At 46.2% G+C, this 24,073-nt stretch overlaps 1 protein-coding gene across 2 annotated transcripts in view; it reads left to right on the forward strand.

Moving 5' to 3' along the window:
* CACNA1H (calcium voltage-gated channel subunit alpha1 H) overlaps positions 1–24,073 on the forward strand; it is a 311,405-nt gene that overhangs the window by 200,685 nt on the left and 86,647 nt on the right. For both annotated transcript variants that reach the window (XM_030211678.1, XM_030211677.1), the window contains 5 exons: positions 3,266–3,366; positions 6,534–6,657; positions 10,505–10,573; positions 13,612–13,796; positions 22,275–22,401. In XM_030211678.1, coding sequence (XP_030067538.1) covers positions 3,266–3,366; positions 6,534–6,657; positions 10,505–10,573; positions 13,612–13,796; positions 22,275–22,401 — 606 coding nt within the window. The remainder of the gene's footprint in view (positions 1–3,265; positions 3,367–6,533; positions 6,658–10,504; positions 10,574–13,611; positions 13,797–22,274; positions 22,402–24,073) is intronic.

Genomic DNA, 24,073 nt, shown 5'->3' on the forward strand with positions numbered 1-24,073 from the left:
TAGGAACATGAACATAGAAATATAGAAAATGACGGCAGATAAAGGTCATATGGCCCATCCAGTTGGCCTATCCATATTATCCACTATCTCTTCCTCCCCCTAAGAGATCCAACATGCTTTCTTGAATTCAGATATAGTCCTCACCTCCACCATCTCCACCAGGAGATGCCAAGTGCGGTGGCCTTCTTGTGTATTGGGACTGAGGGTTGCCCCAGAGATAGATACATAACCAAGAAGTGTGTCTATGGCCAAATTTACACTTCTACACCCCCAACTTTCTCATGGAACATAGACTATAAAGGATCCCTCTAGTGAACGTAAAGGTGAACGGGAGGTGGTGGAGATGAACGTAAAGGTGAACAGGAGGAGGTGGTGGAGATGAAATCTGTAACGGAATTCAAAAATGCATGGGATAAACATAAAGGAATCCTGTTCAGAAGGAATGGATTCTCAGAAGCTTAGCAAAGATTGGGTGGCAGCACCGGTGGCTGGGAGGTGGGGCAAGTGCTGGGCAGACTTCTACGGTCTATGCCCCGAAAATGGCAAGGATAAATCAAGGTCAGGTATACATATAAAGTAGCACATATGAGTTTATCTTGTTGGGCAGACTGGATGGACCGTACAGGTCTTTATCTGCCCTCATCTACTATGTAAACCTTTAAGATGGACAAATAATTAGTAGACACAGTAAGGAAATAGGCAGAAAGAGAACTGGAGGCAATCTTTAGCTTTAAGATGAAAACATCCTTTAATGGGCACTCCAGTAGTGAATAATTATGTAGAAAATGAGAATGATTCAAAAGTGCAAGGTAAATTGTGCATAAAATCAATGTAAAGTGGTTTCAACAAGTATCATAAACCCTTCAGCAAAGAAAAGGTTGTGGGTCTCTCCGTTGGGTAGCTTCTCGTATGTCAGATGCCATTGTTGTACTCTCTCACTCCTACAGTATAACAGCAAATGCTCTTTACTCCTTATGCCGTTGCCTTAGAAGTTTTTCTCTCTCTCTCTCTCTCCCTGACCTGCCCTGTAGATCTTTTATCTTCCTCAGTAAGTTGTTGTATTATGTTGGGACAAAGGTTAAGCCCTGTGGTTCTCCTTATATCTTAGTGTCTGTGCTTTTATCCCTTTATAGTGGTAGATACAGCACTCAGGGAACACCGATAAACCAGCAAAAGAGAGTTTAAGTTTTGCTCGTGTCTAACAGGTTAGGGAGGGTGGGTGTCTGTCTCCAACTTATGTCCCTTCCCCATTTGGGACAGTCTGTTGTCAACAGCTTCACTTGGTTTTCTCTCTGACTGAGGTTCGGGATCAGGGCCGCCGAGAGACTGAGCCGAGCCTGGAGCAGGGCCACCGCCGCCAGGCTCCCCCCCCCCCCCCCAAGGATCATTGTTGCTGCCACCACCAGGCCTCCCCCCAGGGTTATTGTGACTGCTGCTGCCGCCAGGCCCCCCCGGGCCCCCTCCCCCGGATCATCATCATCATCGTTTTTGCCGCCACCAACCCCCCCCCCAATGATTATTGCTGCCACCACAGCCGCCGGCCCCCCCAAGGATCTGCCACCCCACTCTCCCCGATGGCTGCTGCCGCCCGCCCTAGGTACCTTGGCTGGCGGGGATCCCAAGGCCCCGACAGCAGAAGAGTTCGTCCCTCCAGCGCTGCTGTTCTTCTTTCTGCCGCATGGCCTTCCTCTGCGGCTGCTTTTTCTCTCAGATCACGCATGTGTGGCCTGAGGGAAAAAGCAGCCGCTGGGGAAGGCAAAGCGGCAGACTGTGAAGAAGAGCAGCCTTTTGTGTCTTCTCCTCTAGGTCCTCCCCAGCCTCCAAGGGGGGCCCAGTGCTGGAGTTTTCTCTCTCCTACTCCTGTTGGGACACGATCACCCAGGTCCCGTCAGGAGCAGGAGAGAGAGAGAGACCCCGGTGCCATTGCCCCATGTAAGCCACATTGAGCCTGCCATGAGTGGGAAAGCGCAGGGTACAAATGTAACAAAAATAAAATAGATACTATTGGAGATTCTACATGGAATGTTGCTACTATTGGAGATTCTACATGGAATGTTGCTATTCCACTAGCAACATTCCATGTAGAAGGCTGCGCAGGCTTCTGTTTCTGTGAGTCTGATGTCCTGCACGTACGTGCAGGACGTCAGACTCACAGAAGCAGAAGCCTGCGCGGCCACATTGGTGATCTGCAAGGGCAGACTTCTACATGGAATGTTGCTAGTGGAATAGCAACATTCCATGTAGAATCTCAAATAGTAGCAACAGTGGAGGAGTGGCCTAGTGGTTAGGGTGGTGGACTTTGGTCCTGGGGAACTGAGGAACTGAGTTTGATTCCCACTTCAAGCACAGACAGCAACTTGTGACTCTGGGCAAGTCACTTAACCCTCCATGCATTGAGCCTGCCATGAGTGGGAAAGCGAGGGGTACAAATGTAACTAAAATAATAAATAAATAAATAAATCCATGCAGTGTGGTGTTCTCTTTGAGAGGCTAAGGGATAGACTCAGTAGCAACTTCAGGAATATTTCTTCATGGAAAGGGTGATGGATGCATGGAATAGCCTCATGGGGAAGGTGATGGAGGGAAAATATGATAATTAAAAACAATTGTAACAAACACTGTTATGAAAATGTGAGAGGAAATCCAAAGATCAACTTGGGTCTTTCTGGCACCTCATCAGTAACGGAGCCAGGCAGATTAGATGGTCCTTGAGCTGTGTTATCCTAGGTTTCTAAGTTTCCACAAGACAGGTTCGCAAAATAAAAACTGCAAATACATTGCAATTATAAAGTCTGATATTACCTATGTAATAAAGTTTATAAAATGTTCATAGCAGCATGTGCTAGATGCTGGAATATTTATATTACAGTACTAATGGAAGTTCAGTGGAGTGGAGGAGTGGCCTAGTGGTTAGAGCACTAGGCTTGATATCCAGAGGTGGCTGGTTCAAATCCCACTGCTGCTTCTTGTGATCTTGGGCAAGTCACTTCACCTTCTGTTGCCTCAGGTACAAAATTAGATTGTAAGCCAGACAGGGAAATACCTAGAATAACTAAATGCAAATCCCCTTAAGCTGCTACTGAAAGGTGTGAGCAAAATATAAATAAAATAAATTATCCACAAACCTATTTAACTAGGGTGCAGTGTAACAAATAAATAAAGGAGAATAGCTTTAAGACAAAGAAAAGTATTCAGGGCTGTAATACTTAGAATTTCTTTGATTTTTTTCCCTTCTTTTGATCTGAATGTCTTTCTCATTCACTAGAGTTACTGCTACAGGATCCGTAAGATACTGGAGCCGTACAAGCCGGAATGGTGTAAGGCGCATGAAGACTGGTCCCTCTATACATTCTCCCCCCAGAATGGGTACGATATGAATAAATGAGCAAGCAGGAATTGTTGGGCCATGTGAGAAGCAGGAAACATTAGCTAACAATTCAGAATATGATGTTATGGTTCTATTCTTATGGTCACCTTCGTTCTGATATGGCCTCCAAGAAATATGAAGGTTGATGGAGCTTGTATCTTTTGCTCGTCGGAGGGGGAGTTCAGGGCAAAAGTCAGGATAGGACCCTGGAGTTTGAAGTTGACAGCTCCTCCTAATTTTCACTCAAAAATGTTCTCACCCTGCACATTCAGAGGGGAGATAACTAAGAATCATTTTATTGCTGTTGAGTTTATAATTGACAGCTGGAGGTAGATCAGAGATGGTAGGATACTAGATCATAACGTTAAAAATGGCACCTCTGAGGGTCATCACTAACCACTCAGAATCCAGATCCCACACTCAACCTCCATTTTGTATTTGCAGGTTTCCAAATTGAATTTTGCTGTTTATTTTCTGTTGTTCTTTTAAATTCAGATTCAGTTGTACCAGTTGGGATTTTAATGGCAATTAATCTGTACCGTAGAACCATAAAAATTGTTTTGATCCCATTTGTGTCTAAATAGACAATCTACTACTACTTATCATTTCTAAAGCGCTACTAGACGTACGCAGCGCTGTACACTTGAACATGAAGAGACAGTCCCTGCTCTACAGAGCTTACAATCTAATTAGGACAGACAAACAGGACAAATAAGGGATAAGGACAAAAAGTAGCAAGATTCCGGAATCCCAAAGGGTAGCAAGATTCCGGAATCCCAAAGACTGCTACTACTACTTATCATTTCTATAGCGCTACTAGACGTACGCAGCGCTGTACACTTGAACATGAAGAGACAGTCCCTGCTCTAAAGAGCTTACAATCTAATTCGGACAGACAAACAGGACAAACAAGAGATAAGGGAATATTAAAGTGAGGATGATAAAATAAGGGTTCTGAACATGTGAATAAGGGTTAGGAGTTAAAAGCAGCATCAAAAAAAAATTTCTAGCGATTGTCTTGTACATGCAACTAAGCTTGGGTTAAGAACAGAAAAACACGAATGTGCCATGCTGGTTCAGATCAAAGGCCCATCAAGTCCAGCTTCCCATATCTGACGATGGCCAATGTAGGTCTGCTGGAAGTATGTGGCAGATCCTAATGGGACTATCCATTCCTTGTTGTAATGGGTGGGGGGTGATTTTATAAGGGTTTTTCCACTAAACGGCTATTGTACATGTGAAAATGGCTTTTATAAAATCGTGCAGCCATATACACATGCTGAAGCGATCATGTTACATATATGAATACTGCACACAGGCATTCCTGGGGACATCATTTAGGGGCCATTTTACTAAAGGGTTTGCTGCGTGCCAATCCGGAACTACACCGGAGCCATGGAGGTCGTTCCCCCCCCCCCCCCCACACACACACACACACCAGGGCCGCTGAGAGACTGGACTGGACCCGGAGCAAGGCTGCCCCCGGGGCCCCATCCCCGCCGCCGCCCCCCCCCCCCCCAAGGTCATCGTCATCATCGTCGCCATCCCCCTCCGTCCACCACAGGGCTGGGCCCCCCTGAATTCAAATCATAGCACCTCACCTCAACCTCGCTCCGTGTGAAAGAAGCACAGCAGCGGCAGTCTGCAGATAGCCTCCGGGCCTTCCCTCCCTGTGTCCTGCCCTCACGCAAGTTATGTCAGCATCAAAAACACCCGCTGACGCTAGCGCAGGCCCCATTTAACCGCAGCTTAGTAAAAGACCCACTAGGCAGAGAAAGGGCAGAGTTGCAAAGTGTGTTTGCATTTTATAAAATCTGCAAGTACACATATACCCCCACATTCTATCCACGGCGCCCATAATTACGTACGCAAATTTTGGGCATTCACCCAATTTGCACGCTGAGTAATGAGCCATTAACTAGCAATAATTGGATGCACACAAACCAATTACTGCAGTTAACTGGCTCCAATTAGAATTTGCGCGTGCATCTTGCTAAATGCTGTTCTACAAGAAAGCGTCCACAAATCTTTTACCGCATAACTAAAAGGGGGCTTGGCCATGGGTGGGTCAGGGACATTCGCTAAAGATGCACGCAGTGTTATTTAATTCGGGGGTCTATGCCGAACTTAGGCGTGAGAATTTACAAAAAAAAAAAAACTAAAACTTTTTTTGCTAGCCTGTATGCCAGCCTGAAATGTCATACCAGCTCCTTGACAGCAGTATGCAGGTCACTGGAGCAGTTTTTAGTGGGTACAGTGCACTTTAGCCAGGTGGACCCAGGCCCATCCCCCCCTCTACCTGTTACACTTGTAATGTTGAGCCCTCCAAAAAACCCCAAAACCCACTGTACCCACATGTAGGTGCCACTCTTCACCCCTTAGGGCTATGGTAATGGTGTAGAGTTGTGGGGAGTGGGATTTGGAGGGCTCAGCACCCAAGGTAAGGGTGCTATGCACCTGGAAGCTATTTTTGGGTTTTTTTTCTAAATTTTTTTTACGTGCCCCCTAGGGTGCCTGCTTGGTGTCCTGGCATGTCAGGGGGGCCAGTGCACTACAAATGCTGGCTCCTCCCTCGACCAAATGCCTTGGATTTCGCCGGGTTTGAGATGGCCGGGCCCGGTTTCCATTACGGCTGGAAAACGAAGCTGGGCCATCTCATGTAAACCCGGTGATCCTGCAATAAACCTGGTGAGCGATTTGGTCGGCGCCTAGCATATTTCGAAAATATGCTTGGCTCCGCCTCTTCACGGAGCTGGCCCCGAAGATGGCCGGCCATCGGTTTGGCCGGCGCGGTTCGATTATGCCCCCTCTATGTTATTTGAATTATGAATTACTGCACAGGGTCAGCCTATCATTCTAGGCTAGCCGTCAAATTTACGTCCCTTATCTACTACAGCTACAAGTATGTTTCTTTGAAATATTTTGAGAAGACTGTACCCTAGAGTCCTGTTCATTTTCCAATAGCTTCTACAATGGATACAGAACGGGAGAATTCTTTTCTGAAGACAATACACCTAGTAACCAGGATAAACAATACTTCTTGACCTGCTGTAGCAGTTATGCATAGGAACGGTGATAATCCTCATGGGGTCTCTGGGTAAATTATGTTTGCTTTGGTCAATCTGGCTCTTGAATGACATCTTCCTCTCTCTCTCCCTCTCACCAGTTTCCGTGCCATGTGCCAGAAAGTTATTGCACACAAGATGTTTGACCATGTGGTTCTTGTCTTTATCTTCCTGAACTGCATCACCATCGCCCTGGAGAGACCCAATATTGAACCAATCAGCACGGTAATATCTCACACAGTACTTTCCTTGAGCCCTCTTCTCAAAAAGTGAAAGGATGTTGGCTTACAAGCAAAATGTGATGAGAGGGGTACATGTGGCTGCCTACTTTACTACTACTACTTATCATTTCTATAGCGCTACTAGACGTACACAGCGCTGTACACTTGAACATGAAGAGACAGTCCCTGCTCAACAGAGCTTACAATCTAATTAGGACAGACAAACAGGACAAACAAGGGATAAGGACAAAGAGTAGCAAGATTCCGGAATCCCAAAGACTACTACTACTACTTATCATTTCTAAAGCGCTACTAGACGTACACAGTGCTGTACACTTGAACATGAAGAGACAGTCCCTGCTCAACAGAGCTTACAATCTAATTAGGACAGACAAACAGGACAAACAAGGGATAAGGACAAAGAGTAGCAAGATTCCATGCAGAATCCCAAAGAGTAGCAAGATTCCAGAATCCCACAGTAGCAGGATTCTGTGCAGAATCCCAAAGAGTAGCAAGATTCCGGAATCCCAAAGACTACTACTACTACTTATCATTTCTAAAGCACTACTAGACGTACACAGCGCTGTACACTTGAACATGAAGAGACAGTCCCTGCTCAACAGAGCTTACAATCTAATTAGGACAGACAAACAGGACAAACAAGGGATAAGGACAAAGAGTATCAAGATTCCATGCAGAATCCCAAAGAGTAGCAAAGATTCCGGAATTCCAAAGACTACTACTACTACTACTACTTATCATTTCTAAAGCACTACTAGACGTACACAGCGCTGTACACTTGAACATGAAGAGACAGTCCCTGCTCAACAGAGCTTACAATCTAATTAGGACAGACAAACAGGACAAACAAGGGATAAGGACAAAGAGTAGCAAGATTCCATGCAGAATCCCAAAGAGTAGCAAGATTCCAGAATCCCACAGTAGCAGGATTCTGTGCAGAATCCCAAAGAGTAGCAAGATTCCGGAATCCCAAAGACTACTACTACTACTACTACTTATCATTTCTAAAGCACTACTAGACGTACACAGCGCTGTACACTTGAACATGAAGAGACAGTCCCTGCTCAACAGAGCTTACAATCTAATTAGGACAGACAAACAGGACAAACAAGGGATAAGGACAAAGAGTAGCAAGATTCCATGCAGAATCCCAAAGAGTAGCAAAGATTCCGGAATTCCAAAGACTACTACTACTACTACTACTTATCATTTCTAAAGCACTACTAGACGTACACAGCGCTGTACACTTGAACATGAAGAGACAGTCCCTGCTCAACAGAGCTTACAATCTAATTAGGACAGACAAACAGGACAAACAAGGGATAAGGACAAAGAGTAGCAAGATTCCGGAATCCCAAAGAGTAGCAAAGATTCCGGAATCCCAAAGACTACTATTACTACTTATCATTTCTATAGCGCTACTAGACGTATGCAGCGCTGTACACTTGAACATGAAGAGACAGTCCTTGCTCAACAGAGCTTACAATCTAATTAGGACATACAAACAGGACAAACAAGGGATAATGACAAAGACTAGCAAGATTCCGGAATCCCAAAGAGTAGCAAGATTCCGGAATCCCAAACAGTATTACTACTACTTATCATTTCTGTAGTGCTACTAGAAATTCGCAGCGCTGTACACTTGAACATGAAGAGACAGAGCTTACAGTCTAATTAGGGCAGACAAACAGGACACATAAGGGATAAGGACAAAGAGTAGCAAGATTCCGGAATCTCAAAGAGTAGCAAGATTCCGGAATCCTAAAGACTACTACTACTGCTTATCATTTCTATAGCGCTACTAGACGTACGCAGCGCTGTACACTTGAACATGAAGAGACAGTCCCTGCTCGACAGAGCTTACAATCTAATTAGGACAGACAAACAGGACAAACTTTGTTTCATTGTCCACATTTCTGGTTCTCTCTTCATTTCTTTGCGATGAAGGATCCTCTTTGTCTATCCCGTGCCTTCTTTGAATTTCTAGTGTCAATGCAGGTCTGGCTTGAACCTGGGTGTACTTTAGAAAAATGATCTCACATTATATCCCACATTGTTCACACAGGGAAACAACCGCTGCAGACCAGTGAATTGCCCTGCAATTTGAAGTTAATGCTACCAATTATAACCACAGGAGGCAGACCTTTTATTCCAAAAATTGTAAAAACATAGGGAGAAAAACTAAAAGGAGCAGCAAGAATAAGGTCGAAAGAAGAGGAAGAAATAGAGCCCAGAACAAAGCAGATGTGCTGCTAACATGTTGCCAATAACCAGGATCCTCAGCTGATTCTGTAAATTTATACTTTGTTACTTCAACGAAGTCTTCCTTCATTAACAACATTGTACCTAAATTATGGGGCGGGCTTAAAAAGGTTCCAGATGATAAGAAAGCAAGACAATACTGTGGAAAATTAATATGGATTTGTATATCCTATCAATAAAAAGCAATATTAACTTTTTTGCAGTTTTGTCTTTCTTGTCTGTTACAATCTGAATTTCAGCTCACAGCAATGGCGTAGCCAAGGGTGGGCCCAGGTGGGCCCAGGCCCATCCACTTTGGGTTCAGGCCCACCCAATAGCAGCACACCTCTAATGTGGCTGGCAGGAATTCCCAAGCCCCACCAGCCAAAAACTCCCAACTGTCCCTCCTGCATACCTTTTAAATAGCAGATCTTTGCCTGCTACAAGCAGCGACTGATACATATTGTTCGCACCGGCCCTGCAGCCTTCCCTCTGATGTATGCGGGGGAGGGGGATGTTTGAGAGACCATATGGCATGCAGGCAAGAGAGAGAGAGACCAAATTACTTTTGGGACAAGGCGGAGTTCTTCTGCCCACCCATCTTGGGCCTAGGCCCACCCAAAATTGGGTATCTGGCTACACCCCTGTCTCACAGTGATAAAGCTATTCTGAGGAGAGGAAGGAGGCACCAGGACCCCACTGCTAAAGTGAGCCCCCTCCCCCCCCCCCGGCACCTGTATCAGACCATGCCTAAGCAGCCCAGCAACCTCACACATTGAGTCAATTCCCCTACTGGCCTCTCCCAGCCCTCCCCCACAGAAGTGATCACGGGTAGGGTTACCATATGTCCGGATTTACCCGGACATGTCCTCTTTTTGAGGACATGTCAGGGCAACCGGGCAGCTTTTGCCAATCTGCCTGTTTGTCCGGATTTCTGGACAAACGGGCAGGCTGGTGGGCGGGCTGTCCTAGGAATGCCCGTTTGTCCAGAAATCCGGACAAACAGGCAGATTGCTAGCCTCCCCTCCCCTGCATGCATCCTTCCTGTTGGTGATCTCGGCGCCAATTCAAAATGGAGGCCGAGAGTTGACGTGACCCTCGCGAGACTTCAACTCTGGGCAGCCATTTTGAATCGGCACCGAGATCACCAACAGGAAGGATGCATGCAGGGCAGCGCTCCGGGTAGGAAAGAGGGGGCTTTTTCCTGCACCGAAGAGGTCATTAGACCCCTAGGGCAGTAGTAAGGTACGGGGAGGGAAGTGACGGGGAGGGGGGGTGACGGGGTGTGTGACAGGGGGGAGGGGAAAATGTGACAGGGGGTGGAGCGAGGACGTGAAAGGGGGCGGGTGGGGTGTGAATGGGGGTGGGGTGTGGGGCGGGGCGTGGCCTGTGTCCTCCTTTTTGGGGGACAAAATATGGTAATCCTAATCATGGGAGATTGAAGGGGAATTTCCACTTCGGTGGATTGGGGGGGGGTGGGGGTTCCATCATGGGCTCACAATAGATCTTGAACAACTTTAGCTGAATGTCACTTCCATTCTTTTGGGCTGAAGTCTGAGATTTCCAACATCTTCTCTTATTTTTAACAGGAAAGAATATTTCTGAGTGTCTCCAATTATATCTTCACTGCCATTTTTGTCGCCGAGATGACTGTTAAGGTAAATAATTATTACTGATGTTAGTTTCCCAGCAATAACACATTGATTATCAAACAGACCTAGAGTAGAGATGAGATTCCTTGAAATCTGAGTGGCTCAACCTGTATATCAAAACCCAAAGTTATATCTCATGAGACTTGCCGGTACAGGCCACAAGCTGAAGGCTGTTGGGAAAACAGAAGTAAAATGCAGAACAGTTGCAGCAGTGTTTTTATTAAGGTTTTCAAAACATAATACAGTAAAACAAACAAAAACAACAATCTATGGCAAACAAGCAAAAGTAAAAATCAGAACAACATTATCCCCGTTCCATGACAATACCTCTGGACAAATTACCTAGATGCGGGAAGACAAGTTGTGCTATTGGGTTCCTGACAATAGAGATCCAACCGGGCCCAAGTCCTCAAAACCGACTTAACATTGTGATGCCAGAGCTTGATTCTTAGTCCCAGGCGTAATGGTGCAGGTACGAGCTTTGGTTCTGCTGCACTCCCTGCTATAGAAACAGAGAAGGAAATGCTGAAAGCTAGAATGTATATCACGATCATCTCCCAAACATTCACTCTTTTACATTCTATAAGTATATTCAATCTGCTTCCAAACATATGTTAAAGAAACCTTTTCTTTACGGGGATCATCAGAATCTTCATCAGCAATCCCTTACGGGCACAGCGCCCCCCATACTTAGGGCGCCGTGAAACTCCTCATAGATCAACCCAATATTATCCGTCTACCCTGACGAAGAATTTCGAAACCTGGCCACGTTGGCGGAGGTTTGGCTCGTTTGCAAAAATTGCTGCTAAAAAGCTAAGAACTTTGTGACTTATAAGTAAAAGTGAAAAGTCTAGTACTTGTTTAAATTGCTAAGTGAAAATTATGAAGAGTTAAAGGAAAGAAAAGAAAAAAAACGGATAATATTGGGTTGATCTATGAGGAGTTTCACGGCGCCCTAAGTATGGGGGGCGCTGTGCCCGTAAGGGATTGCTGATGAAGATTCTGATGATCCCCGTAAAGAAAAGGTTTCTTTAACATATGTTTGGAAGCAGATTGAATATACTTATAGAATGTAAAAGAGTGAATGTTTGGGAGATGATCATGATATATATGGAAGGATCCCCACCAGTGGCGTTCCTAGCCTCAACGGCACCCCCCCCCCCCCCCCCCCGCGAAATGACACCCCCCCCGGGTGCACGCCGCTGCGGGGGGTGCCGCAGTGCGCGCCTGTCTGCTCCCAGTTCGCTACGCTCGCTAAATTCTCTCGTTCGCTGCAGCTCCCTCCCTCTGCCCTGGAACAGGAAGTAACCTGTTCCAGGGCAGAAGGAGGGAGCTGCTGCAGCGAACGAGAGAATTTAGCGAGCGTAGCGAACTGGGAGCAGACAGGCGCGCGCTGCGGCACCCCCCCAGCAGCGTGCACCCGGGGCGGACCGCCCCCACCGCCCCCCCCCCCTTGGTACGCCACTGATCCCCACATTTATAAAATCAGGTCTTAAAAGCTAGAATGTGGCATGATTTGATTTTGAGGTGATTCTCGAGTTTCTCATTGGTCTTACAAGTGTCAAACAGGTGAAGGTTAAGACACAGTAGGGTGTTTTCTGTTGGGGAGTTATACACATGGAAAGACAGTTAATTCATGAACCTGTAGGGCAAATGTAGTTTGAGAAGCAAGAGACCCAGCTAAGGTGGCTTTGACATAATAAAAAGGCAAATTACTTCTCATCCTCTAGATGAGATCTTAGAGAAACTTCACCAACGTGTAATTGCCCAATTGGGGTTAAAAACAGGTAAATCAATGCAGATGTTGTTGACTTTGCCACCTTTTGCCAGTCTTGTGAACAGCTGTCACGTAAGAGAAGCTCTTACGGTTTTAAGGGTGGGAGCATAGCTTCCAACGTTACTACTACTACTACTTATCATTTCTATAGTGCTACTAGACGTACGCAGCACTGTACACTTGAACATCAAGAGACAGTCCCTGCTCGACAGAGTTTACAGTCTAATCAGGACAGACAAGCAGGACAAATAAGGGATAAGGACAAAGGTTAGAAAGATTCCGGAATCCCAAAGAGTAGCAACATTCCGGAATCCCAAAGATTAGCAACATTCTATGCAGAATCCCAAAGAGTAGCAACATTCCAAAATCCCAAAGAGTAGAAACATTCCAGAATCCCAAAGACTACTACTACTACAACTTATCATTTCTATAGTGCTACTAGATGTACGCAGCACTGTACACTTGAACATGAAGAGACAGTCCCTGCTCAACAGAGCTTACAATCTAATCAGGACAGACAAACAGAACAAATAAGGGATAAGGACAAAGAGTAGCAAGATTCCGGAATCCCAAAGAGTAGCAAAGATTCCGGAATCTCAAAGACTACTATTACTACTTATCATTTCAATAGCACTACTAGAAGTACGCAGCGCTGTACACTTGAACATGAAGAGACAGTCCCTGCTCAACAGAGTTTACAGTCTAATCAGGACAGACAAACAGAACAAATAAGGGATAAGGACAAAGAGTAGCAAGATTCCGGAATCCCAAAGAATAGCAAGATTCCGGAATCTCAAAGACTACTACTACTTCTTATCATTTCTATAGCGCTACTAGATGTACGCAGAGCGCTGTACACTTGAACATGAAAAGATAGTCCCTGCTGGACAGAGCTTACAGTCTAATTAGGACAGAACTTTAGTCGCATCTTATGTTTTCTCCATGTTCTAAACAGCCTCCTACTGATGGTTGTCATCTGTTAATCAGTGACTCAGAAAGTCAGCAAAATCCTAGAAGTAAATTAAGTCAACCAACTGAATTTCGACTTTTCACAAATGCCTTAGTAGTGTGTGTTATTTTTAATTTACAGTAAAAGTGAGTTGATACTGACCAATAAAATTAATTCTCTCATTTTTGGAAAGTCGGAATTGCTTAGTATTCCTTCATGATCCTCTCACCCAGATGGTACAAAGTAACTTTTCTAAGGCACAAGAGACATGTCTTATAGCATCTGCTGACGTACCCGTATGCATATGCTTGATTCTAGGTGGTGGCCCTGGGTTTTTTCTCTGGGGAAAATGCCTATCTCCAGAGCAGCTGGAACGTCCTGGATGGTGTCCTGGTCTTCGTCTCCATCATTGACATTATTGTATCCTTGGCATCTGCGGGCGGAGCAAAGATTCTGGGGATCCTTCGAGTTCTGAGACTGCTGCGCACCTTGAGGCCCCTTCGGTACGTTTTTGATTTTGCATGTGTCTGCTGGGAGCAGGAAGCAGGAGAGGTTGTAGATGGGTCATACTCACTGTTTCATTTCTGATTCCTCTTAAACTGGTATGTTACAAAAACAACATCAAGTCAGGTCTAGGAAGCTGCTGCCATTGAATTTCAGAACTACAGAGAAGTTGGAGTTGCCATGAAAATAACAAAAAAGAACTAATTTTTGTACGACTGCACTGTTCTCTAGAACCAGAGGTACTCCTATTCATGCTGGAGACATGTGAAGGAACTCCCCAGTAGAGAGCTGCACAGAGACAGAAATTTCACCCATCCCCACTGGAATCTAATCTGTCCCTGTCTATTCCCACTGGAATCTCCTCCATCCCCACACGTCCCCGCAAGTAATCTCCTCTATCACCACCAACATCTCCTGTACTAAAATAATCCAACTTGTGGCAAAATGACCCAACAGTAGCCTATGTTGATAACATCCCCTCTCGGTGTCTATGGGGATTTCAATGCTATCAACCATATCCGTTAATTGCAGGGCCGTGCCTAGGGTCTCTGGCGCCCCCTGCAGACCATCAGTTGGCGCGTGCGCCCCCCCGCGCTTTAAATGTACCTCTCTCCGCCTCCGACGTCTGCGCAGCATCAGTGAAAGCGCTGCCTGTCTGACGTCTCTCCACCAGCCTTCCCTTCGCTCGTTCGTTCCCTCTGTGTCCCGCCTTCTTCTGATGTCATTTCCTTAAGGGCGGGACACAGAGGGAACGAACGAGCGAAGGGAAGGCTGGTGGAGAGACGTCAGACAGGCAGCGCTTTCACTGACGTTGCGCAGACGTCGGAGGCAGAGCAAGGTAAATTTAAAGCACCGGGGAATCGGAGATGGAGCGGAGGAGTAAGATTTTTTTTTTTTTAAATACAACTTGACGGCGCAGCGCCCTTGAAGGCAGGTGCCCCCTGCGGCGCTTACCACGCTTACTGTGTTGGCACGGCCCTGGTTAATTGACACGGCACAAGGAAAGAATAGGTAGGCTGGCCTGGCGCTATATTCCTCCATGGGAACCCCACAGAACCTGCGTCTATCCCCACAGGAGTCCCTTGGACCTGGAGGGGATCCTCGTGGAATTCCCGCTAACCTCGTTCCCGTGCAGCTATCTACTTCCCACTGACCTGTCTCCCAAGGCATTCCTGGATCCAGAGCTGCCAAAATCCCAGGATCAACAGTCATTGGAAATAGTCTTCTTACTCCAACCTGTAATAATTATACATTTGTGTTTAATATAGCACGTACATAAGTACATAAGTGTTGCCATACTGGGAAAGACCAAAGGTCCATCAAGCCCAGCATCCTGTTTCCAACAGTGGCCAACCCAGGTCACAAGTACCTGGCAGAAACCCAAATAGTAGCAACATTCCATGTAGAACCCCAAAGAGTAGCAAGATTCCATGTAGAACCCCAAAGAGTAGCAACATTCCATGTAGAACCCCAAAGAGTAGCAAGATTCTAGAATTCTAAAGAATAACAAGATTCCATGCAGAATTTCAAAGTGTAGCAACGTTCCATGTAGAACCCCAAAGACTAGCAAGGTTCTAGAATTCTAAAGAATAACAAGATTTCATGCAGAATTTCAAAGTGTAGCAACATTCCATGTAGAACCCCAAAGAGTAGCAAGATTCCATTCAGAATCCAAGTACATAAGTGTTGCCATACTGGAACAGACCAAAGGTCCATCAAGCCCAGCATCCTGTTTCCAACAGTGGCCAATCCAGGTCACAAATACCTGGCAAGATCCCAAAAAGTGCAATGGCTGAGCATTGTACAATAGTATCACTGAACAACAAGTTGCCTTCATTTTACTTCCATTAGCAAACCGGAAGGTTGACCCCCAGATTCTATACAGGTTGCCAAAATTTGGGGGCGCATCCCCTATCTGTGCACAAGCTAATTAATGAGTCATTAACTATTAATAATTGGGGTTCATTGTCACTCATTTTGGGTTTGCCTGCTGTGATAATGAGGTGTTGGAGCACAGGGGTAACTGAGGAAAAATCCCTAAAAGAAACCAGGCAAACAAGGACTCAAATCTGTGAATCAAGAGAATCCCTAAAACGTCTTGCCCTTTAAGAGCTGGGGAGGGGAGCATCCTGGCGGGATCCTGAACCTCTCAAAAGCCAGGATTATTACCCCACCCCGACAGCCAAGGAGGGAGGAGCCTACATTTTCCAAATGGAGGTATAACTTCCTACAAGGATTAGCTAGGTGTGATAGTTGCAGCCCTTCTCACCTGAGCCAGCTCTGCAAGAATTCTGAGCTAAAGAGGGAAGGACAAAACTGATGGACCTGGACAGCCTCCTGAGTTTTGTGCAGCTCAAGGAAAGGAGCAGAAGGGAAGGAACTGGGACAATGGCATAGTGCTAATTATTTATTTATTTATTTATTTCTTGCACTTGTATCCCACATTTTCCCACCTATTTGCAGGCTCAATGTGGCTTACAGTGACCTGTTATGGCATCACCATATCAGGGTAGAAAAAATACATTTGGTGTTACAGAAATATCAAGGATAACAGGAAAGTAAGTCAGTCTAATCAAGGAGTTATAAAAGAAGACATTTATAATAAGGGATGAGTGGTGATTTGTCGTAGTTGGTTATGGATTCTCGTGATAGGCTTTGTTGAAGAGATAGGTTTTCAGTGATTTGCTAAAGTTGGTGATTTCGTTGATTGTTTTCAAGTGATTTGGTATAGCGTCTTATTCAAAGAACTAAATCTACCTTTTTCTTTTGAGGTTTTTTCTCAGGTGTACAACAGTGATGGGGGTGGAGGATAATAATCTTGGTTTGAGGCTTTCTACTATCCTAGAGGAGGGACTGTTAAAGGCTGGGCTGCAACCATTTCAATGCCAGCCAGTCTTTTTCTCATGTAAGCTTTGGATGCGAAAGCAAATGAGCAACTACGTTGCTTTGATGAAAGATAATATAATGTTACATCGTAGAAATGAAAATTTGGATAAGATTATTAAGATGCAGAACTGTAAGATTTAGCTGAAACCTGAATAGCTATTTTGAGGGCAGCAGCGTGTGGGACAGTGTGAGAAAATAAAACACTGCAAGGGAGACGGATGCCCAGCCCCGGTACAACAACACAGCTAATCATTTCTATAGCACTACTAATGTACACAGCACTGTACATATTAAATGCCGGTACTTTCTCTGTCCGTAAAGGGCTCACAATCTAAGTTTTTCTACCTGGGGCAATGGAGGGTTAAGTGACTTACCTGAAGTCACAAGGAGCTGCAGCAGGGACATAGCCAGACCTCAGCGGCAGGGGGGCACAGTTTAACCCGCCGCTGACCCCTCCCTCCACCACTTTTGACCCCACCCCCCACCGCCGCTGCCGAAGATGACCCTCCCCCGCCACTTGACCCCCCCCCCTCCTCCTGCCGCCGACCCTCCCCTGTCACTGCCGCCGCCAGGTACCTTTGCTGGCGGGGGTCTCCAACCCCCTGCCAGCTGAAGTCTTCTTCAGCGCCGGTCTCCGGCACGTTTGCTGATCTGTTTCTCTTAGTCCTGACTCCTGACCGCGGTGGAGGAGGGTCGTCAGCGGCGGCGGGAGTCGAACGTGGCGGGGGAGGGTCTGTGGCGGGGACTCGAAAGTAGAGGGGGCCAGGGCTAAATCTGTGGGGGCCCATGCCCCTGTGGCCCCGCCTAGCTATGCCCCTGAGCTGCAGTGGGAATCAAACCCAGGCTGCGACGATCAAAGTCCACCTCACTAACCATTGGGCCACTCCATAGGTAGGCTATCAATCGAAGCCAAGGTTTTATTTTCTTTTTGTTTGGACTTTGCTGAGTTGAGGAAAAGTTTTGGATGGACTTGGGAAAAAATCCACAATTCCAGGAATAACATGTATAGAATGTTCGTACGTTTGGGAAGCTTGCCAGGTGCCCTTGGCCTGGATTGGCCGCTGTCGTGGACAGGATGCTGGGCTCGATGGACCCTTGGTCTTTTCCCAGTGTGGCATTACTTATGTACTTATGTACTAAAAGTTTTATTAATCGCTATGGGCTGGATTCTATAGATGGTGCCTGAAAAATCCGTGTGGTAAAAAAAAAATTGGCATAGAACTGGCTTAAATTTCCACATGGTATATAGAATATGCTGGTCAGCTCTCCACGCAGCCATCTTGCTTTCTTTTCTATGTTTTGATTTATTTCTACGTATTGCCTTTAAAAGTGGATTAGCACAGCTGCCACATCACTTTGCCCGTTTAACGTGAAACTCATTTGCAAAAAATGTCGGTGGAGCTTAAGTCATTCACAATCTACAGCAGAACTGCAGTGAAAACCGTTAATTTAATAATTCACAAACACTTAGCTGAGTACTGTTGCTGCTGTCTCCAGCTTATCATCGTTGTCAAAATCACCTCAGAAAGACAAATTATATTAAAACACTAGTAAAAAAGGCCCATTTCGGAAACAAATGAAACGGGCGCTAGCCAGGTTTTCCTCGTAGTGTGTATGTTAGAGTGAGTGTGTGTGTGAGAGTGACTGTGTGTGAGAGAGAGAGAGATTGAGTGCTTGTGTATCTGTGTTTGAGTGTGTGTGTTTCAGAATGACTGTGTGCGAGTGCGTATGTTGGACACAGTGAGTGACAGAGACAGAGTTTTCCGAGAGCTACAGTGTATTTGACAGAGCGTCTGGTTACCCCCCCCCCCATTCGTACTTTTCCCTTTTGTTGGGCCCCCTCCGTTTCCTCCCTCTTTTCCCCTCTCTTGCCTTCCCCCTCCCCATATCTACTGAGTGAGTGTGTGCCCCTCCCTCCCCACCTGCTTTTCCTTCTGTTAAGCAGTTCTGACTTCCTTCCCTGATTTCCTCCTCCTCCATGCCAGCATACCCTCCCAGGCAGAGTTGACCCTGTTGCTATGAGATTAGGTTGTGTGTGTTGATGTCGGTTACCGATGGTGGCTCCGGGATCTCGGTGCAAGTTGTGTTTGTGTGATGCTCTCTTTACCGCCCCGCCGTCGACGTCATCGCTTACCGAGGGGAGCTCGGGATCTCCGTCCAAGTTGTGTATGTGTGACGCTGTTTGTTCCGCCCTGCCGTCGACGTAATCGCGTGGTGACGTGAGGGCGGAGCTACACGTCCCTCTCCGGTTTGATGGGGTTTTTTTGGCGTGCCCGCTACTCCTTGGTGCTGAGTGCAGTTATTTCTTCCTTCCCTTATTCCGCCTCCATGGCTGGTAGCTTTTTGTGAGGTCGAAGCGCTGCCGGGTTGCCTCCTCTTCCACATTCCGCCCTCTCTCCCGCCTCCTTTTCGTCGTTCTGCCCTCTCTCCTGCTTTCAGCTACTGATTGGCTCCTTGAATGTGCTCCGTCCTCAACGTCATTACGTTTGACGCGAGGGCGGGGCCCACAGACTGTGTTTCTGCTGCTTCAGAGCTTCGAACAAACGAACTGGCTTCATTGACGTCAGTGGTCAATGGAACGTTGAGAGTGCTTTTTATGTCCAGATGGGGCGTGGCCTAGGGCGCAGATGGGCGTGGCTGAGTGCGGGAGTCCGAATAGCCTAGGTCAGGAGCCACAGTTGGAGTGAGGTGAGCTTCAGAACGTCTGAGGGGGATTCAGAATGTCTGAGGGGGATTTTATTTATATAGATTCTGACAGGAAATCTTTATTTCACTTCTTGCTGCCAAAGGGGGAAATTCCATGTTCAGTTTCCAAAATGGCCTAGTTTTGGTGCCATCTGTTAAATATCCCCAAGTAGTGGCATAGCCATGGGTGGGCCTGGGTGGGCCAGGACCCACCCTATTTGGACTCAGGCCCACCCAAAATAGTGGCACTCTTGTTATGGCTGGCAGAGATCCTTAAACCCTGCCAACTGAAGATTTCCTCCTCCTTAGGCAGTCGGCGTTTTCCCAAACGGCAGCTGACACCAACACCAGCCCCTCTGCACATGCTGAGTTTTTATGTATGCACAGCCTGCTGGCCGTGGCATCAGCTCGAGGAAAGGGCTGCCAGCTGCCGTTTGGAGGAGCGCTGACTGCCTGAACAGGAGGAAATCCTCAGCTGGCAGGGTTTGCGGACCCCTCCTGCTCAGGTATTTAATATTTTGGGCTTGCAGGTGGAGGGAAGGAAGAAGAGCAGAAAGCGGAGCAAAGTAGAGCAGAGAGGGGGGGCTAGGGACGGGGGGGCATGAATTCTGTGCCCACCCACCTTGGACTCAGGCCCACCCAAAATTGGCTGTCTGGCTACGCCTCTGTCCCCAAGTGTCCATGGAGCTCTCCCACCGCAGAGCTATCCCTCTGGCCCATTTACACCACTCTGATTCATTGTACATTGCGTTATATTTCCCGCTTGGATCTAGAAGCCAATGCTCAGATTGGGAACTGTTCCTTGCTGTGTCAGCATCTTGCTGGAACCAGAAATACCTTGGAACAGATGGTGAAGTCAATAAAGCGAGTAAATACATGACACCTAGCCACACAGGCACAGACAGCGTGTAATAAATGCAATGAAATTTAATTAAATGTTTGGAGAACTGAGGAACTGAGGAGGAAACCTCACCTGTTAAAAGCAGCAAGAGGTTTACTTGCACAGGCATGCAGAAATATTACCAGTCAACAGCCCTCTCTTTGCAATCCCCCCCAATACTTTATTTATTCATTATATGTATTTATTTTGCACAGATTCTATCAGAGAAGGGGAGGCGTGTCATGTCAATTTCTTTGATTATAATAAATGGCCAATAGATAATCCACAAAATAATACATCAAGCTAGATTCACACGACAAAAACATTCTATCTAGAAATCAAATACCTCATTACAGGAAGGAAAAGACCTCAGAAGTCGCAAAGAGGTTTTACCTACACTGTGAGTAACGGGGTGGGATAACGGGATGGGGATCAAGCTGCTACAGATAAGTGTCACTTTGCTTTATTCCCCTATATTGGAGAAACAGGCCAGATGCTTAAGACAAGATTCAATTTACATAGACATCATATGAACAATACTGGTGCCAGCAGGGTTCCCACGCCTGTTGGTCAACATTTTACAGGACCAGGACACTGTACCAGTGATTTCACAGTGAGAATCCTCAAAGGTAACTTTAAAACCATAGAAGAACGTAAGACCTTTGAAGTCAGAATGATTGAATATTTTAACACCCAACAGAAAGGACTTAACAAGGACCTGGGGTTCCTAGCCCATTATAAACCATAAAGCTGTATGTCTCTGTTGATCACCCCACCCCTCACCTATCCACACCCATCCTGTTAGAATATCAATGATATGCTTTGATGTCCCCATGCATACCTCCGACCCACCCCCATCCTCCCACCCTGTCAGACTGTCATAGTAATGCTTGAATGTTTTCACTTATATACACTGTCAGCTAGCACATTTGCTTATTTCCGATCTGACGAAGAAGGGCAACCTTCAAAAGCTAATCAAGAAATGTATTAAGTTATGTCCAATAAAAAAGGTATCATCTTATTTTCTTTTCCATGTTTTATTTTGTTTGATTTCTATTGATTCCCCTACAAAAAAATTATTTAAAAACTTTGGTCTGTCCCAGTGTTTTTAAATAATTTTAAACAAATTCCAGAGTTCAATTACATGTTGAGTGAAGAAAAATACCCACTGAGAACACCTTTATGAACGTGTGTGGCCAATTCCTCGTTAGAGCTGCCTGAACCCTGCTCATTGCCATTTCTGGCCGAAGAAGAATGATGATGCCAAGGTGCCAGGGGCATTCATTTGTAACTGCTAGCGGCCTGTCCCTTTTTCCACCATAGCCCACTCGTCACAATGGCAACACTGGGTAGGGGTGACAGAATGCAGCTCTACAGCTGCACAGGTGATGGCCAGGACCCTCCTCCTTAGCTCCTGCCATTACTTGGTAGCACACAGCCCTGCCACGCGGTTCATGAGGCCAGCCCTGCTTCAGTTATGTACCTTGCTCTGATATCAGATTCATTTATTTAGATAAGTTGGTGTAACTGTTAAGACAGTGGTTCCCAAACCTGGTCCTGGAGGCACCCCAGCCAGTCAGGCTTTCAGGATATCCACAATGAATATTCATGAGAGAGATTTGCATCCACTGCATGAAAACCTCTCTCTCTCTCATGAATATTCATTGTGGATATCCTGAAAGCCTGACTGGCTGGGGTGCCTCCAGGACCAGGTTTGGGAACCACTGTGTTAAGATTTGGGGGATAATTTGGCAGCTTTTTCTCACCTTACAGGGCCTACGTGTGAACGCACCCCAAGCCGATGTAACTTTATAACGAGTCTCTCTAAGTCCGTGACAATAGAATCCCGTGTCTGTGACCTCACAGTCGCCTGTTGTGAGGAGCTGTGATGTCACAAGCAGAGGATTTTGTGGTCTGTGAAAGAAAATCCCCTGCCCTATCAAACCCGTGTTACAGCATCAATGCTTATAAAAAGTTAAAAACAAAATCAAAACTCCAACCTTTAAAAATATGATTTCTCTTTCAGGGTCATCAGTCGAGCTCCAGGCCTGAAGCTGGTGGTAGAAACATTGATATTGTCTCTGAGACCCATTGGCAATATCGTGCTTATATGCTGTGCATTCTTTATCATCTTTGGGATCTTAGGGGTGCAGGTGAGGCTCTGCTAGTATTTATTTAGGATTTGCTTTACCACTGTCTTCTGACTAGCAGGTTGCAGCAGTTCATAATTTTAAACTGAATTCAAAGGAAGGAGCTCTATTAAAATAGGAAAGAACTAATTATTCACATCAGAGGCAAACATGCAAAACACAGTCGAAGTGGCTGCTGCTATAATTAGCAGGCTGATGGCTATTAGAAACTGACTGAATTTTGGGTTCAGTTTCTGCGCTGAAACAGGTCCAAAATCTGCATTCAGGCTTCTTTCAATTTCAGCAAAATACGCCAGTGCACTTTTGACTGAAACTGAAACTTTTTCTTCTGTTCCATGGCTCTCCTTCTCCTCCCTCCCCCTCAAAAAAGCCAACCTCTCAGATTCACCCATAGGCTGCTGCCACCACCCCATTCCCCCAGGCCTATCCTATTGCCCTGGTGGTCGAGTGGAGAGTCAAGGCAGGACCAGTCGCTCCTACCCATTCCGTGTCTGCAGTCAAAATGGCTGCTGTGACTCCAGCACAGGTAAGAGCAACTGTGGATTTCTCCTGCCCATGCTGGCTCCAATCTCAAAATGGCAATTTTGCGAGACTGCCTCTGGAAGTTGCAGCAGCCATTTCGACTGTGGACACAGGATGGGCAGGAGCAACTGAAGATCGCTCCTGCCCTGACTCGCCACTAGACCACCAGGGCAGGAGGTCCAGGGGCAGCAGCAACGGCCTACGTGGGCCAAAGGAAGGGCAGTGGAGATGGCGACCGAAGTGGAGGCCAGAAGGGGGCTTCTTATATTTGGGGGGGAGGTGAGGAAAGGAAGAAGGAAGTGGAAACTCCTGTAGTTCAGGGGGCAGCTGCAGCAGCGGAGGAGGAAGGAAGGAGGGAATTGGGCTGTTCCCAGCCAGGAGGCTGGGCCACTTTCAGTATCGGCTTTGGTTTCAGCTGAAACTGAAAAGCGAGTTTCGGCCGTGGATTCAGTTTCGGCTGAAACTGAAAGAAATACTTTTGGTCACCCTCTGATGGCTACCCTCCTAGGACTCCAATCCCAACTCACCGAAGGTCTGTTGAAAAAAATAATGATTTGTTAATGACCCTTGAATGTCTTAAAAGCTAACTCTGCTCATGGAATGAGTGGTAAAGAACTCCATAATGCTGGAGCTAAGCAGAAAGTGAATGTCTTGTATTCTGTAATCGGACTATAGATGAAGCAGGAAACACTTAAGCAATGGTCATTGACAGAACGAACAGGTCACATAATGTTCATAAGGGACAGTCAGAGTCAAGACATACAGGGCAATCAGTACAGAGCTTTAAATGTGAGAGACAGTATTTTAAATTGAATTCGCTGCTGAATACAAAGCCAATGCTTTTGAATGTATAGAGGGTAATGTATCTAGATGGAAAAAGGGACAAAAGGTTTGCTGGAGAGTGAGAGCTGTTCATTATGAGCAGAAAGAGTCCACATACCGGCAAAATAGACTCAAAGACAGGGATTTCCCCTCCAGTCTCCATGGCAACCCAGTGTGTCATGCCTCTCACTTTCCTGTTCCAAGCAGTCGAAATCCACTCTACTGAGTAGAAGGGCTTTTTATTAAAGGATTTATATCTCTGCTGACAGAAGGAAAGAATATCTACACCCAACGCCAACAGCTGAATTCAGACTCCTTTGTTTATTGGGTT

This window comes from Microcaecilia unicolor, chromosome 8 (genome assembly GCF_901765095.1).
Source record: "Microcaecilia unicolor chromosome 8, aMicUni1.1, whole genome shotgun sequence".
Classification (NCBI taxonomy): Eukaryota; Metazoa; Chordata; class Amphibia; order Gymnophiona; family Siphonopidae; genus Microcaecilia; species Microcaecilia unicolor.